Below are 17,723 nucleotides of genomic sequence, written 5' to 3'. Positions count from 1 at the left end.
CCGTTTTATTTTAAGACTGTTGTTGGCTAGGCTAACGTGTTTTAACAATCAGAGCTATAGGCTAGCATCCAGAAACAGTTTAGACAGTGTTTCATTTTAAAACTGGGCCAAATAAACTTCCATTAAGGGTTTGTGTCCCCAAGATATTCTTTTGTCACAACCAGGCTGCTGGGATCAAGAGTTAGTGAAGAGCTAATTCTGTGCCAGTGTCTCCTGGAATTTGTCGATTATAAAGCCAGAAGGAACCACTCTGACCATATAACAGAGCATAGGACTTCCCTGAATTAATGTGTTTAGAAAAAAAAATCTAGTCTTAAAGTGGCCAGCAGTGGAGAATCTACCACAGCCTTGGGTAAGTTGTTCCAGTGGTTAATTGCCCTCACTGTAAACATTTGTGCCTCATTTCCAGTCTGAATGTGTCTAACCTCAAGTTCAGGGATTGGAATTTCGCTATACTTTTGTCTGCTAGATTGAAGAGCCGTTTCTCATGTAGGTACTTACAGATTGTAATCAAGTCATCCCTTAAGAGAAGATTTAGTTAAACGGACTCCAGGATCCCTATCAATATCCGGGATGTTTTCCAATCTTTTCCCATTCTCATGGCTCTTCTCTAAACCCCCCTCCAATTTTTCAGCCTCCTTGAATTGTGGCCACCAGACTATTCCAGTAGTAGTTGGTTACATCAGTGCCATGGAGAAGTAATCTGATCTCTTGGCTGCTGTGCACATTTCATGGAGTGAAACTTGGGAGCTGAGTTATTTGCAGGTTTTGCCATCTAAATATACTGCAGACTATTCCATGACACTAAACTTTATGAATAGACAGCTCATGTATGGCCTGGGGGTGGGACTCAGATAGAAAATAGGGTTGCAGAGAAATAGATGGATATTTAATGGGGGTTTGATAACTTGGAAAGTAAAAAATCATGGATTTTGGAGTCCAAGTGCTTTATTAGAAAGTTACTGTTGTGATTGTCCTAGTGTGTTACAAGCAAGGCTGGCTCAGAACAGCCAAACCTGTAGCTGCTGGGTCAAGTTCAAGTGATAGCATGATGCTCATGCTCCCAGTGCCATGGCGTGTGAAGCAGCAGATGCATCTTCTCCCCTGCCCCACCTTGTAGAACATGAAGCCTCCCTACTCTCCCCTCAACCTCTAGCTCCTGTAATGTGAGTGTACCATGTGGTTTCTCTATCATTGCTGGGTAATGAAGTCTTTAGTCCAGGGAAGGCCACTCAGCACCCAAGGTTTGGGCTGGACTGTTTCACTCATGGCAGCACTTAAATAAGGTACTATAAGGAAAATTGTATTTGTCTCACTGATGATTTTCCTAGGCTTATTATAAAGGAAACGGTGGAAGCATGCAGATGCAGTGGGATGCTTGCTCTACCCCACTCATTTTATAACAACTTGCTTCTCAAGGCAATGCCTCTAACTTAAGGACTGTTCCATTCTAGCATGAACCGAAGATCTCTGGCTTGTTGGTGTCTAGGAATATTTGTCTAATCCACACTTGGATTATTTGTTTCTACCTCAAGTGAGGCAGTGTTCAGAGTTTTGTTTGAAGTATCATTCCATTGAATGTGGACTGTAACCAAATTGCCTCTCAAAAGGTCATTTTAGAGATGGTCTATTGGATCTGATTGTCAGGTGGGATGTCCTATGCCCCTCATGTACATAAAGCAATTTGATAAATTTAGGCCAAAACATGCTCAGGAATTCTAAGGAAACACACTGGGTTCTTCCTTTTCCAACAGGCTTCTTGGAATCAATTTAGTAAGAAGCTCAAAAGGATTTCAGACATTTGTTAGTGAGGCCTATTAATGTAGGTTTTTATTTTAATTTTCTTGCTCACTTTAAGCTTTAGGATGTAGTTTAACTTTGCATGTTGGTTACAAGTTGCTTTGCAGCGGTTGTGTTGGCTCTTCAGTGTTTACACACACCTGCATTAAATACGTAATATGAAAATGGCAAAAGGCTGATCACCCTCAAGTCCTGTTGACTTCAATGGCAGTTGACTACTTTGCTATAAGTAGGTTAAAGAATTCTACTGTTGAGAGTTGAGCTTTCTCCATCTTTTCTTCCTCAGACTTTTGAGGAAGAATAGCTCCAGGTTGGGTCGGGGGAGCTTGGTGATGAATTTACATTATATTCAGGTTCATATACTACACAGCATAGGGGTATTTTGTTTCATGCTTCTCCTTATCTTTTAAACTTCAAAAGCAGCAGTAAGTCAAACATCTCTGCCAAGCCCTCTGCTGCTCCCAAAAAGAGAAACTCAGAAAATATCAATAGTTGGATAAATCAAATTTTCACTTTATTATAAAATTATAAAGCAGAACTCTGTACCAAAACTAGTCTATTTACTAGGATTTAAAGAATTTAATAGAATCCATTTCAAGTAGAACATTAACTTTCAAAATATTTGAACAAATGTGTACAATGTACATAAAGCACTTGACTATTTTCATATTTATTAGTTCAGATCAGTATATTCCTTTGGATTATGAACCAGTTTCCTCTGGCTTTTAAAAGTTTCACTTAAAAATAAATTCTATCAGTCACCCCTACAGCAAAGAATCAATTTTTGCAATGGGAAAACTATTCACTACCAAACTAGGAAGGCAAATTGCAAGCTTGAGGTGGGTGTGTACATCATCCCTGCAAAAACTGATCTGCACGAGGGCCTTTCTACTGTAGAATACAGGCAGAAGAACCTTAGAGACCAGAAGCTAAGTAAACTTACTCACTGACTAGGGAAAGTGTCTTCCTCCACCTAAGCCCCTCCGGCCTGAGGTTATTGCTGAACATGGTAAAATGCATTATTTTTCACAGTGAATTTGCTAGATCAGGGGTTCATAAGTTTAGGCCACATGTAGAGGTTGATGTAAACACCCTCTTCCCATTCATGATTGAACAGCTCAATAGTAACTTCAGCCATTACTTGTATGGGAAGAGTATTTAACATAATACAATTTAGCTGCTGGCAAAATGTGTATCAGTACCCCTCTGTTTAGGAAAGTCTGGGCTCAGCCTTTTGCCAGAGATTATAAAAACAGGTCAAACTGTCCAGAAGTAGCAGCTCTCTTACCATGAAATGAAGAGAGACAGGGCAAGGACACAGATCCAAGAAACAAGGTGAGGCTCCTGTCCTTCCTCTACAGGAACTGCTGCCACTAAAAGTAAAGGCCTTCTCTAACAGACAGGTGCTGCAGATCACAGGGCAGAGGCCCCTTCCTTTAAATATCTATCCATGAATGATACTTATGAGCTACCAGGAATGGTTTACTCTCTTCCACAAGAAAGACCCCCCCCACACCCCACCCCTGACACACAACGCAGGCATTTCTTGCAGCAGAGGCATTGCTACTGTTATTTACAGCACTGTTAAATAGTTGCAAAGCTTACATACCTTGGCAGTTACTTAAGATTACCAGCTGTTACCACAAGTGTACCTAGATCCATCCATAGAAGCTGCTTCTCTAATGGTGCAGAGCCTAGGAATGGCCACTCTCATTCGAGTGGACAAATACAATTTTTGTATAGAGATGCTGTTCCTGGCCCCATACCATACCATGCATGCGCCCACACATTCATTCGGAACACCCCTGCATTTACTATGATAATGTAAGAAGAACTCAAAGTTACAGTTCATGTAAGGCCTACAACTGTGTGTGAAAAACAATTGGAAACAACTGTTAAGCCTTAAATGGGTCCAGGAGCCATGTGGCATAAGATAAGACCCCAGTGTAACCCTAATTTAGCTGAAAAATCTTATTTAACGCATAATAGGATGATTTTGAAATTGAATATTTTTCTGGCAGTTCAGAATGGAGTATTTCCAGGACACCTTGTAAGATAACTTTTTTTTTAATACCCCATAGAGGAAAAAAAACACTGCAATAGGTCCACTGGGACTTTCTAAACCACAGATGTCATGAACAGCTTTTGATTGATGTCTCAAGTCTACCTTGCAGAATTCTCTCTAAGGGTGAAGCTGTAGCCTCATCCCCATAAAAGGAAAATGGAGAAGTTATCTTGTGCTCTTCAGCAAACAGTCTTTGCATATTTGGCAACACATCAGGACTCTGAAACAGTGAATTGGTAAACAGGCAGAAAAAGGAAGGCTGGGGACTGATCATCACTATCCTCAAATCATAAGACAAATCAGCAGACAGCAAGAAATGAGACTGAAAATACACAACCCAGCTGTAGAGGTTCACAGTGGAAAAAGTCCTCCAAACTTCACAATCTCTCTCTGACAGCTTCATCTCTAGGCCTTAGGAGATCGTTATAAGAATACATTGCTGAGAGCTTCATGATTGAAATGTCTCACCAATCCCTTTTAGGAGCATAGGCAGTCCTAGACCAAAATCTCACTACTCGGGCCATAGTGGATTTTTCCACTAGTGTTCAAACATTGTAGGGGACTAGGGCCTCAGGGTCCCAACTCATTAGTCACTGGAGGAGGTTGACTCTCAGCCAGTTCAGGTATATAGGGATTTCTTGCGTACCCTGCAGGCGACATACCATCCTTTGGTGTTATAACAAAGAACCACCAAGGAAAGGCAAATTGTAGGCGGGAGGAAGACAAACGCTGCCTATGCTGGGTAAGCTTCAAGAGGAGGCTCTATGCCCTAAGCCACTTCACTGCCTCTTGTCTTTCAAAGGGGAAGAATGCATCTTTAACAGTATGAAGTCTTGCCTCCTTTCCATATTAAGGTGTAGCAATAGTGAATGTTTCACCGTGATCTTACAGGGCTTGGCTTTGAAATAAATTCTGAATATGAAAAAGCTAAAGGCCACAGAGGACAAAAGTTCAGCCTGGCCTGCAAGCATAAGGAACTAGAGATTAAAATAAAGTTACACTTTTTTTTTAAAAAAAAGCAAAGCCTAGGGAGAGGGAACCAGCCCAATACGATTTTGTTCCTTGAAAATAAAAATACCAGTGGATGTGTGACCTGGAACAGAGCAAATTAAAGAGGGAACCAGAATGGGAGAATTCAGTAGCAGCAAAACAAAAGCAAATGTCGTGCCAAAACCTCAGTCCACCTTATTTATTACTGTGGAGGAAATAAGCCTCAGAAGCTGGGGTCAGTTTTGGAAAGCCAAGTGATTATTTGTCCCCCCTCATCAGTTGATCAAGCTAGCCTAGAATGCAAGCTGTTAATTATTTCCGTCTCTGCTGCTGACGGTGGGCTCCTGGAGTCTAGGTACTGCAGGGTAAAGCACTGTGGTGTGAAGGGCACAGCCAGTCAATGGCTTTAATCAGAACAATTCCCCAAGCTTTCTCCTTTCCTCATCTCGCCTGTGAACTTCAGGTTTCTTGTGAGGTCCTGTGTGCCAGTCTCTGACCTACCTGTAGAGGTTTTTGACCATCTCTAACAGCGGATGAGGCTTTAAGGCAACACTGGTCTTCCTCATGCTCACTCAGGACTTAAATACATGGACAGCTCTTATCACATACTGCCTGCATATGGGACACTCACTCATACGCTTTCCACACTTGGTGCAGGTGACCATGTGGCCACATTCTAACAGGACACAGTCGATGGGTGAGTCCATGCAGATTTTGCAGAGATTCTCTTCAGTGCTAGGGAGCCCTGCACTGCCTGAGGAAACTGAAGACAAAAGGGGTTATACGTATTAGATTTAAGGAAACGATATCATGGCGTTAGGACAGGATGTTCAGTGTTATCCAATACACATATATTAATAGTGGCTTCAGTGTCAAATTATGTATAATTATGTGAGACTAAAGTTCAGAAGCGCCATCTTTTCACAAGTGTACTAAGCACTTGTAAACAGTCCTGCTCCTGGCCCTGCATTGATACCGATGTGGGACTATTTACCTGATCATCTGAGAAGGAGGAGCTGAAAATTTATGCCTAAAACAAACACCCCCCCATATGAGCACACAAGAGCAACAACTAGTCCTGAGAATCTTTGTGGTGAGATCGTTGAACAAACAAATTACTTACCATTTTGATCATCCATGTCGGAAACTGCAATATAAAAAGAGAGGAGAAAAGCTGCATTATGTAGGATGACGACTATGGGTAGGCTAATAGATTGTCTACTTCAAGTACAGTTAATTTAAGACCTTACAAAGCAAAATGACTATCTTAAATTATTTCTGTATTTTATAAAAAGACATCACTTGAACTCCAATTTTGTGGTTTTACACATTTCTCTAAAAGTTTTCTTCACTATGTTCTGGTACAAAAGATCCTCACAGGAGGCAAACTGAGCGACTATATGCAAAGTGTTTGGCTAAAGCACAAAGTAAACAAAATGCAGGAAGAAAAGTCTTCTGGTCCTTCCTTTAGTTATAATCTTACCTTAACGATAGTATGTTACAAATTTCAGAGAGAGGTTTGATTTAAGTTGATACTCCCCTGTAAATGATTATCAAAAATAAATACAGCTCTAAACCTGAAAATTAAAGATTCTGTTCTTAAAATGATTCTCAACAATTGGCATAGCGGGTTTCCATGTTTATCTCCTCTCAGAGTCCATAACAAATAGCCTCAGTTTACAAATAAAGAAACGTTTTTTTCTAACTACTAGCCCTGAAACTCAACCTGAGTTCTGAGAATTAAAATGGGTTCTTTCCTTGTTGCAAGTCACCCCCAGGAACAAAGAATCTGCAGAGCTAACAAAGCCCTCAGTGAGACCTATATAACAACTATCTTCCAATTGCCCCTCAGTAATAACCTATAGAAACTGCTGGCCACAGATATGCATGGATGCATCTGGTTGGAACTTAACAGTTCTGGTGATGATGCACAAGAATTAGGTGGGTTTCAGACTAGCAGCCATGTTAGTCTGTATTTGCAAAAAGAAAAGGAGGACTTGTGGCACCTTAGAGACTAACAAATGTATTTGAGCGTAAGCTTTCGTGAGCTACAGCTCACTTCATCTGAATGCATCCGATGAAGTGAGCTGTAGCTCACGAAAACTTATGCTCAAATACATTTGTTAGTCTCTAAGGTGCCAAAAGTCCTCCTTTTTTTAAGAATTAGGTGGTAGCTCGAATCTTCCACAGCTCTGTTGGCTCTGGCAGGAAGAACACATTTTGTCACTAGAGTCAATCACTCTCACTCTCAATACACAATGGAGCAGTTGCCTTCCTGAGTTGAACCACACTAACAAAGCTTTTATGTAGGTAAACACATGTAGTGGTAAACCATAGGCTTGGCAGGTTAGATTATTGGTAAATATGGATAAACAGGTTTCACAGTACAAACAAACTGATGAATTAAATATTTCCATCAATAATCAAAATGTACACATAAGCAAAGTAAGATAGGGCTGCTTTAGAACTTAAGAGTTTGATTTAAGGATATTTACTTTGTATCTTTTGACATGTGAGGTTGACAATTAGTGTTACCTCACCCACCTTGTCTCTTTAAGCCTAACCATAAGTTTACCAGCATTCACTCTGACACGCTCTTGCCTTGTTTATTTAGTCCTTGATGCCTCTGTCCCAACTCTCACTTGCAAAGGGCAGAGGCAGAAACTTTTGGAGGAGCCATTCGAGAAGAGGGAGGGAAGAAAAAGGAGACTATAGCCCCTTCTCCCTTTGACTTGCTGCTTGCTTCTGCTGATGCCAAAGCGAAGAGTTGAGAAAGACAGTTAGCCTGGCAAACTGATACAGTTCCTCCTCCTTACCCAGATGCTGAAGGTCCTTCTCTTTATAAAGGCGGGTCACTCTCTCCATCAGCTCCCACTTCTCACAGCAGCCTTTATAGTTGACAAAGTTGCGAGCCAGGATTTCCTTCAGCTGTCGCACAGAGAGTGCATCAATGTCTCCGACACTCGTTAGATCAGAAAGAGAGGCCCTCCGTCCCTGTACCAGGTTATCCTCCGAGTCAACAGACTGAAATGGAACAAAGACAGACTAACATTTGACCTCACAATGTGATGACAGAATTCAAAGCAGCTTTTCATAGGTTTACTAGCAGGAACTCATCCATGGAGGTGAATGATCTTTCATCCCTCCAGTTACGAGGAACACAAGGGCCTTCTAGGAGGGAGATAAAAGCACCTCCTCCTATTATAAAGTTACATTATAATGTCCTCCACTATGGAGGACACGTGTGTTAAAGTGACACCAGGTTCTCTGCATATATGGTCGTCCTGCCATTCTCCACGTACAGAAAAGTGTCTTCTGGCGGCTGTACTCCGAACTGCTATTCTGCTGCTCTGTGCAGTACCCGCGGTAGCGGCAATTCTTCACTAGCTGGCTGTTGGACGAAATAACCCTTATAAGAACCCTTCCTATTTCTATGGTCTGATTTTAAGGGACACACACAAACCTGTGTCTCCTCCTCTGTTGGTGCTTCTGCTGCATTCTCAATTTCTGTCATATCGTCTTGGCTTGGAGGCACATGCCCATTTGCCTAGAAGAGGAAATAAATCTTTCACCAGCAGGGAATCTCCCTGCATATCCAGAGTGGAAATGGGCTTGAGCACAGAGCATGCACTACATAGGGTGGAATTAGGAAAGTCATTACAAGACAAAACAGAGCCACGTTAGCAGAAAGTAAGTTTCCTATACTACATTCCTGCCACGTTAGCAGAAAGTAAGTTTCCTATACTACATTCCTGTCACTTAAACAAGTAAAACTCAATTTGAAACTTTAGTGTTACATTTGGCCCTTTCAGGTCCCACCTTATTATATATTGAGCCCTGTTAGAATACTTGATGATGTACAATATACCCCCACATGTTGTTCTCATGGGGCTTACGAGTCTGGACTGGGAGGAGACAGATGGTATAGAGACTCAAAATGGCGTTGCACAAAGCCACCTGATTATCATGATGTGAAATCTTGACACTGCTCTACAATCCTTCATTGTGAGGTGGCATCCATGTGTGATGTCACTGACAGCACAATCACTAGAATATGTCAAGAATTTGTGCTGTGTTTCTCATTGAGAGACCACTTGATGGCGCTCTTCAAGATTGCTCAGATCAGTTACTCAATGACCATTAGGGCACGGTGCTCTCTGCACATTGTTGCTGGGTTTGGGGTGTTGTGTTGGAGATGTTAAGTGAGGGATTAGTTGCCTCTCTCCTCCAGCTCCCACACCTCAAACTGCTCTGGAGATTACGGCTTCCCTAGAGTGGAGTGCTGTGTGGACAGGTAGGGGTGAGAAGCTGCAATGGGGACAGGACAATGGCAGCTGGAGAGGGAGGGCAGGGGTTCTGAACACTGGACTGGGTGAAAGGAACAGACCTGTAATCCCAGTTCCTATTGATTCCCCATCTGTGGCTTTGGGCATGGTATTTATCCTCTCCACCTCAGTTTGCCTTTTAGTGAAAATGGAGAGAATGTTCCCCTACTACTTAGGGTAACTGTGATCAGTTAATATCTGTAAAACTTTAGGAAAATGAAAAGCATTTTAAGAGCTGATATTACTGAGAATTCCCACAAGATGACCAGATGAAACCAGGAGTCAAGCCAGGAGCTGAAATTTGCTGGAGAAAAAACTTAGAACTCATAGGTGAACACAGGTATTTCCAAACATGAGCTACCGCGATGGCAGTAAGAAGCCCTTCTAACTCCACGCGTGAAAGATGTCCTCAAGAATAACTGCATTTTTAAACAAGATACCATGCCTCATGATACACCTATAGAGAAACTAAGCAGCACACTTTCTGAGATGGCCCCGGGATAATTAAGCCCGCCAGGAAGGCCCAGAGTAGATGTTAAACATTAAAGATTTGTCTAAACAAACAGTTCACAGGAAGCTGGGGTGTAAATCCACCTCGCACTAGTGCACTAAGTATCTGCATAGACCCTGCTGCCATGCACTCAAAAGTTCCACAGTGCACTTGGATCTATCCCACTTTGAAATAGGAGTAGATTAAAGCACAGTAGGGAACTTCTAGTGTGCGGCAGGCTAATGTGAGGTAGATTTACACCCCAGCTTGCTCTGAACTTAGTGTTTGTATAGACAAGCCCTAAGCAAACATTCCACAGCAGTCAGTAGAAAGCCTAACAACAAAGCAAGGCAATATAAATAATCAGATGACTAATTTCCTCTAAAAGAATTCAGCTGGACCGTTTCTGGCACTCTCTGTGCCAGGACTAATAACTTTTGGCCTCAGTCAAAGCATTTCTGCAGACCCAAATCAGTAGATGATCAGACTCCAGGAGCCCCCTCAACCATCCTCCTCCCCCACTGTTTTAACTCCAATATCACTTTGAAATTTTGGAGACCTCCTGGCACAAGAAATAAGGAAATACAGAATGAGGATATAACATTTTAACAGCTGCTTGTAGTTGTCAGTATGATATCAACATCCTGGCTAGAAAAGGAAGTAAAATATGCTTTAGCATCAGTATAGATATTAAATATCCATATAACTTATTAGTCACAGGAGTATCCAGTGCTGATGTAAGGGTGCAAAACAAAGCAATGATAAGACTGCCTTAAAACAGTGACTGAAGGATCCAGTATATCCAAACAAGATCCAAAAATAAGGTTGAAAGTCCAAAAAAAAAAAAAAATTAAATTCCATTAATGCAGGCAGGACAAATGCCACAACTGACAAACAGCAACAATGAAATTCACAAGTTAGAACAATTCAGAAACTAAAGGAATTCATTCTACAGCAAAATGTCTGAGGTCCTTACTCAAACACTGCAATCAGTGGGTGTTTGCCTAAGCAAGGACCTCAGGATTTGACCCCCTGGACTTAGCTTTACTATGAACATGGGGACAGCCATGCGTAATACGCAGCTGAAGCACTGTCGTTTGTGGTAAATAGAAGCCCTGCAGTCTCATGGCACTGATCTTTAATCAAGGAAGATATGTGCAGAATTTTGATGGCAAAAACACAGGCAGCATCTCAATAATTAATCTGACAACGAGAGGGAATAAGTACACTAAAGGTGCTTCTAACTGGAGACTGGTGTACCTGTTGATGTTCCTGAGTTATTGGACTCAAGATGGAGTCTGCAGACACTGGAGAGGTATCTCCATGTGAGGTAGAAGATGCTGTGCTGGTCTCTGGCAGAATCACAAAGCTTTGCTGTCCAGATGTGCCAGAATTTAACGGCGGGATTCGTATTCTATCCTCCTGGGTGATTACAGGCTGTTGCCCAAGAATCAGAAACACGAGGTCTTCCTTTTCACGGCACAACTCTGTGGAAACCTCGTGGAGTGCCAGATAGTCTCGTAGATCCTTCACCTTCATCTTTATCAACTCCTCCCGCTGAAACGCTGTGGCTTGGAACCGCTGACAGAGATGGCAGAGAAGGGGACTGCTTTCAGGCTGGCTTGAACAGGAAGTGCAAAAATTCTTTTTACAGTCAAAGCAGATGTGCTGCTCAAAACAGAAGAGGGGGAGAGAAAAGACACCAAGCCACAAAGGTTTAGAGTGATTATCGAAGAACGGTATTGGGGTTAACACAACATGCAAGCTGGAGATAATATAAATTGAAGCCCATGTCCTAGATCAGTGGTTTTCAAACTGCAGGTCATGACCCAGTACTGGGTTGCAGAATGTAAGACACTGGGTCCCAGCGGCTCTGGTCAGCACCACCGACCGGGCCATTAAAAGTCCCGACCTGTTGCGACAGCACACTATGTCCCAGAAGCAGCCAGCAGCAGGTCTGGCTCCGGAGGGGGTGGGGGACACGACACTGGGCTCCGCCCGCTGCCCCCGCCCCGAGCACCAGCTGCACACTCCCATTGGCCAGGAATCAGCCAATGGAAGCTGGGGGGGGGGGAAGTGCCTGCGGGTGACAGCTGCACAGAGCCACTTGCGTGCTTCTGTCTAGGAGCCGGACCTGCTGCTGGCCACTTCTGGGGAGCAGCATGGTCCATAGTGCCAGGACAGGCAGGAAGCCTGCTTTAGCACCCCCCCGCTACGCTGCTGACTGGGAGCCGCTCAAAGTAAGCCTGTGCTCCCACCTCTGAGCCCCCCCAAACCCGGAGTCCCCTCTTGCACCCCAAACCCCTCATCCCCAGCTCTGCTGAAATCAACCGTTTTCTTCAACTGAGCCACCAGAAAAAAAGTTTGAAAACCACTGTCCTAGATAAATCAAACCTTATTTATGAAAGATATGTCAAGCACACAATGTGTGCTGTTGACTGAAAGAAAATTAACAAATATTTCTGACATGTGTCTGGATTCAACACACAGTTCTTATAAAAGAAATTAGATAAATTCTATTACACAAATCACAAAAATGTTTTTAAACAATAATGAATTCCAACACTGCAACGGTTTTCAATGGTTTATTCTGAACCCATCTGCCCAGCTAAATCACAGATGGAATACAACGGATCTATCTATTGTGATACAGCATGGCCAGAGGGCAGCAGGAGAGTGTCAGAAGGGAGCCTTATTCCCTGTAGAGGGAAGAAAGTTTGCTATAGATTAATTAAAGCACCTGAAGCCAGTCATCTGATCTGCTTCAATCAGACAAGGGAAGGAGTTGAAGCAGAGTGGATTGGTGCTGGAGCAGAGAGCAGTTTGGAGGGAAGCAGAGGAGAATTTGGAGAAGTGCTGCAGTGGGCTAAGACGACCAAGACCCTAGGTAAAGGGACACCTGGTTTGTGCAGAGGGAGGGCAGGAAGCCCCACAAGCTGAAGGGCAGGAGACGGAAGTAGCCCAGGGGAAGGAACCTCTAGTTTAAGCGATTTACCGCTATCCCTAGGGCCCCTGGGCTGGGACCCGGAGTAGAGGTCGGGCCCAGGTCCCTCCCTCTCCACTCCCCTCCTCTAGGACACTAGTGGAGCAGTTAATACCCCAGTTCAGGGGTGAGAAACGGTGCCCTGAACCCTCCCCAAGAAGAGAAAGCGCGAGACCCATCAAAGTAGTGCCGGCAATTTGCCACACTATCCTATAAGGGAACAGACTTTCCGAAGTAAATCAGATGTGTGTGCTGGTTTAAAAATGTAAACAGTAGCATGCATAAATTATCTGCTGGGGGAGGCCTCTGCCACGAGGAAAGGAAACAAGAACAAGTTTTACAACAATGGCCAGCTTTTCAAAATAATTCAGCTTCTATTTTCCAAAATAAGTAGCAAGGTTTTCAAAGGAGCCCAGCACACTGGCAACAAGGTAAGTTCTTCAGAACCTGGCCTTCAACGTCACAATGACAGTGGCTGGGTGCTAAGTATTTTGGAACATCTGAGCTCTTCTGAGAGCCTGGCGGCTTCAAGCATCAAAACCAATTTTAATGTTTAAGTTCTGTTTGTTCATATCTAAGTTTTTCTACTACCCTCAGCACCCTGGGCACAGGGGCTTGATTTTCAGAGGTTCTGAACACTCACAGCTCCTGCTGATAGCTGGAACTCTGTTCAGCATTTCTGAAAGTCAGGTGAGAGCACTCACAATAGGATCATCATTAGGACAGTCACTTGAGTCCTTCTTCTCCTGTTTTTTTGTTTGTTTTTTTATGCATGGATGGATTCAGTGCTAGTAAAAGGTGCCAGGTCAGCCGTACTTGGGACACTTCCCCTCTACAAAACAGGTACAGCGTATGCAGTAATGTACAAACTTTCGGTCCCCTCCTAAGTCTGGCAGTTTACCTTAACCTCGAGAGTGACCACCTCTAGGGTGTGACTCAGCAAGCTGATTCAGTACTTTGCCCTTCTCTTGAGACTGCCAGTTACGAAGGAGATTTTTGTGTCAGGATCAGTTCTCCATTGGCAGTTGGACTGAGACCAAACTTTGGTGGCCTATGCGACAGATCAGCCATTAGATCATTTTCTATCACTACAAACCTGAACTGGATTTGTATTCTATTACTAATCCCCCTGTTTCCCACATCCATTTAGTCACTGGCTTTCTTCCTTTAGATTTCACCATAAATTTGCACTCCCGTCCAGACTCTTTAGCGCTATGCAGTAAGTAAGGCTAAGATTTTGTCACGTCACAGACAGGTCACGGGCAATAAAGAAAAATTCACGGAAGCCGTTACCTGTCCGTGAGTTTTACTAAAAACATCTGTGACAAAATGGGGATCTGTGGGTTCCCGTACAGCCTGCCCGCTGTATGTGTGGCTAGGCGCTCCAGGGTCCCCCACCACAGGTTGGATATCAGAGCTCAAGGGGCCCCCCATTACCCACAGCTCCAAGGGCCCACGGCGGCCAGGAGCTGCTGGGTCCCCCCGCCTCCCGGGAGCTGCAGGTTGCCCCCACCACCTGTGGCAGCCGCGAGCTGCCCCTGCCACCCACAGCTCTGGGGTCCTATGGCAGCCGCGAGCTGCCCCCATCGCCCACCGCTCCGGGGGGCCTACAGCAGCTCCATGGGCACCTGCCGTTAGCCAGGAGCTCGGAGCTTCCATTGCCGCCTGCGGTGGCCAGGAGCTGCGGGGTTCCCTGCTGCCTGCCGGGGCCAGGAGCTTTGGGTTTCCCCTACCACTTGTGGTGGCTTGGAGCTCCAGGGGCCCTGCCACTTACCCCGCAGCGCTCTGCCCCTCACGGACAATGGGGGATTCTGCGGCTCCTAAATGCTGCAGGCTGCAATCATGGAGGTCACTGGAAGTCTCAGAGTCCGTGACTTCCGCACCCTCTGTGACTAAATCGTAGCCTTAGCAATAAGGAATCAGAACTTGGGCTTGAAAGCAAGAGATAGAAACTCTTGAACCAAACACAAAAAACTCTTTTTTTGTTTTCTGAATTACTTATGGTGAATGAGAAAATCTTCAACTCCACTGTGCATAAAGTTCAAAGAAAGTAGATTTATAGATTCATGCCTCTGAGTCAGCTGTTTTAGAACAGGAATTCAGGGTGTGGTTTTTGAGCTTGATCTGTTCGGATGTTTTCTTCTCATGGATAATGCCTTGAGAGGTATGACTACTATACCTCTTAAATAAGCTCCCTCTCAACCTAGATCACTGCTCCCCCATTTTACCCTACTGAAGGGTAAATATCCAGCTGAATCCCTGGCCAGTGACATCTGTGGGACTTCTGCTGGTGTTCTGGAACTTCATAAAAGACATGTTAATGGGGCTCGATGGAAAGATGCAAAACCTCTTCCCATAAACATTTCTAGATAAGAATCATCTCCACCCCTTTATACCTATCCTGAGGTTATCACATAATCAGTACAGATCGTAAATCAGGTCTCAAGATTCCTATTCACCAAAGCACACAATCCGTCTCAGGAGAAGAACACTCCTATGCAGGACAAAAGTAATTCAAGTCCATTAAACTACAAGATGAGTTGCTGGCAGGAAAGTCATAGAATCATAGAATATCAGGGTTGGAAGGGACCTCAGGAGGTCATCTAGTCCAACCCCCTACTCAAAAGCAGGACCCATACCCAATTAAATCATCCCAGCCAGGGCTTTGTCAAGCCTGACCTTAAAAACTTCTAAGGAAAGAGATTCCACCACCTCCCTAGGCAACGCATTCCAGTGTTTCACCACCCTCCTAGTGAAAGTTTTTCCTAATATCCAACCTGAACCTCCCCCACTGCAACTTGAGACCATTACTCCTTGTCCTGTCCTCTTCCACCACTGAGAATAGTCTAGAACCATCCTCTCTGGAACTACCTCTCAGGTAGTTGAAAGCAGCTATCAAATCCCCCCTCATTCTTCTCTTCTGCAGACTAAATAATCCCAGTTCCCTCAGCCTCTCCTCATAACTCATGTGTTCCAGACCCCTAATCATTTTTGTTGCCCTTCGCTGGACTCTCTCCAATTTATCCACATCCTTCTTGTAGTGTGGGGCCCAAAACTGGACACAGTACTCCAGATGAGGCCTCACCAATGTCGAATAGAGGGGGACGATCACGTCCCTCGATCTGCTCGCTATGCCCCTACTTATACATCCCAAAATGCCATTGGCCTTCTTGGCAACAAGGGCACACTGCTGGCTCATATCCAGCTTCTCGTCCACTGTCACCCCTAGGTCCTTTTCCGCAGAACTGCTGCCTAGCCATTCGGTCCCTAGTCTGTAGCTGTGCATTGGGTTCTTCCGTCCTAAGTGCAGGACCCTGCACTTATCCTTATTGAACCTCATCAGATTTCTTTTGGCCCAATCCTCCAATTTGTCTAGGGCCCTCTGTAGCCTATCCCTGCCCTCCAGCGTATCTACCACTCCTCCCAGTTTAGTATCATCCGCAAATTTGCTGAGAGTGCAATCCAAACCATCCTCCAGATCATTTATGAAGATATTGAACAAAACCGGCCCCAGGGCCGACCCCTGGGGCACTCCACTTGACACCGGCTGCCAACTAGACATGGAGCCATTGCTCACTACCCGTTAAGCCCGACAATGTAGCCAACTTTCTACCTACCTTATGGTGCATTCATCCAGCCCATACTTCCTTAACTTGCTGACAAGAATACTGTGGGAGACCGTGTCAAAAGCTTTGCTAAAGTCAAGATACAATACATCCACTGCTTTCCCTTCATCCACAGAACCAGTAATCTCATCATAGAAGGCGATTAGATTAGTCAGGCATGACCTTCCCTTGATGAATCCATGCTGACTGTTCCTGATCACTTTCCTCTCATGTAAGTGCTTCAGGATTGATTCTTTGAGGACCTGCTCCATGATTTTTCCGGGGACTGAAGTGAGGCTGACTGGCCTGTAGTTCCCAGGATCCTCCTTCTTCCCTTTTTTAAAGATTGGCACTACATTAGCCTTTTTCCACTCATCCGGGACTTCCCCCGTTCGCCACGAGTTTTCAAAGATAATGGCCAATGGCTCTGCAATCACAGCCGCCAGTTCCTTTAGTACTCTCGGATGCAACTCATCCAGCCCCATGGACTTGTGCACGTCCAGCTTTTCTAAATAGTCCCTAACCACCTCTTTCTCCACAGAGGGCTGGCCATCTATTCCCCATGTTGTGATGCCCAGCACAGCAGTCTGGGAGCTGACCTTGTTCGTGAAGACAGAGGCAAAAAAAGCATTGAGTACATTAGCTTTTTCCACATCCTCTGTCACTAGGTTGCCTCCCTAGTTCATTCATTAAGGGGCCCACACTTTCCTTGGCTTTCTTCTTGTTGCCAACATACCTGAAGAAACCCTTCTTGTTACTGTCCAGCTTCACCAGTTTCCCCCTCCTCCCCCCACTTGTTAATATAAAATATTACTGTTGGTCTGATTTGTTGGACACTGGACTCCTGAAGGGATCTAGTCAATGTAACACTGTTCAGTGCAAAGATGGGGAGTGTTGTCTGTGCACCATCTAGACTAGTCGAGCGAACAATCCCTATTTTAACAACCTACAGTGGGGGTGCTCATCACAGGGGCATCTGGATACATTACACAAATATTAATGGAGAACATCTATTGTGGCCAATACTTTCCCTCTTCCAGTTAGCCATCAGAGAAGATTAGAGGGGAGATGCAATGCTTTAGTTTAGAAGCATCTGGTAGTCGTATCTGAAAAGATTGAGTTTTTCACCACACTCAAAACCTGGCAGACTGGCTCTGAAGGAACAGCAGAGGGACCTCATTCCACAGCTGAGGACCCTTCGCCTAGAATGTCCCTGCATTTAACACTCCGGAGCGCAGAGGTGTTCAGCTACCACACGGGCATAGTACAAGAGATACATCATCTAACTGATCTCAGCAAGGGATCAGCAACAATAACCCTGTCACAGTTCAGGGCAACAACCTGTATCCCCCTCCATGGTCCCTTAAGCCCACCTGCTCTAGGTTCCCAGTTCCTCAGTCATCACCTCTCCCGAGAGAGGTGCGTGTCCACCCTCCCTCCCAACCAAGGTTTTTCAGGACTGCGC

At 44.5% G+C, this 17,723-nt stretch overlaps 1 protein-coding gene across 8 annotated transcripts in view; it reads right to left on the bottom strand.

Annotated features, from left to right (window-relative positions):
* The window catches only part of RFFL (ring finger and FYVE like domain containing E3 ubiquitin protein ligase), a 79,937-nt gene that overhangs the window by 23,127 nt on the left and 39,087 nt on the right, over positions 1 to 17,723 (bottom strand). For 7 of the 8 annotated variants that reach the window (XM_077836700.1, XM_077836704.1, XM_077836702.1 and 4 more), the window contains 5 exons: positions 10,931 to 11,338; positions 8,319 to 8,402; positions 7,672 to 7,879; positions 5,979 to 6,002; positions 5,487 to 5,618 (listed from right to left, as the gene is read on the bottom strand). In XM_077836700.1, the coding sequence (XP_077692826.1) occupies positions 5,487 to 5,618; positions 5,979 to 6,002; positions 7,672 to 7,879; positions 8,319 to 8,402; positions 10,931 to 11,338 (856 nt within the window). Of the gene's footprint in view, positions 1 to 2,291; positions 5,619 to 5,978; positions 6,003 to 7,671; positions 7,880 to 8,318; positions 8,403 to 10,930; positions 11,339 to 17,723 lie in introns of those variants that run through there. The other variant, XM_077836701.1, reaches the window with a different exon arrangement.

The sequence above is a fragment of the Eretmochelys imbricata genome, chromosome 17, assembly GCF_965152235.1.
Source record: "Eretmochelys imbricata isolate rEreImb1 chromosome 17, rEreImb1.hap1, whole genome shotgun sequence".
NCBI lineage: Eukaryota > Metazoa > Chordata > Testudines > Cheloniidae > Eretmochelys > Eretmochelys imbricata.
The sequence above is the reverse complement of the archived record's forward strand: the minus strand, read 5'-3'. Positions and strand labels throughout refer to the sequence as shown.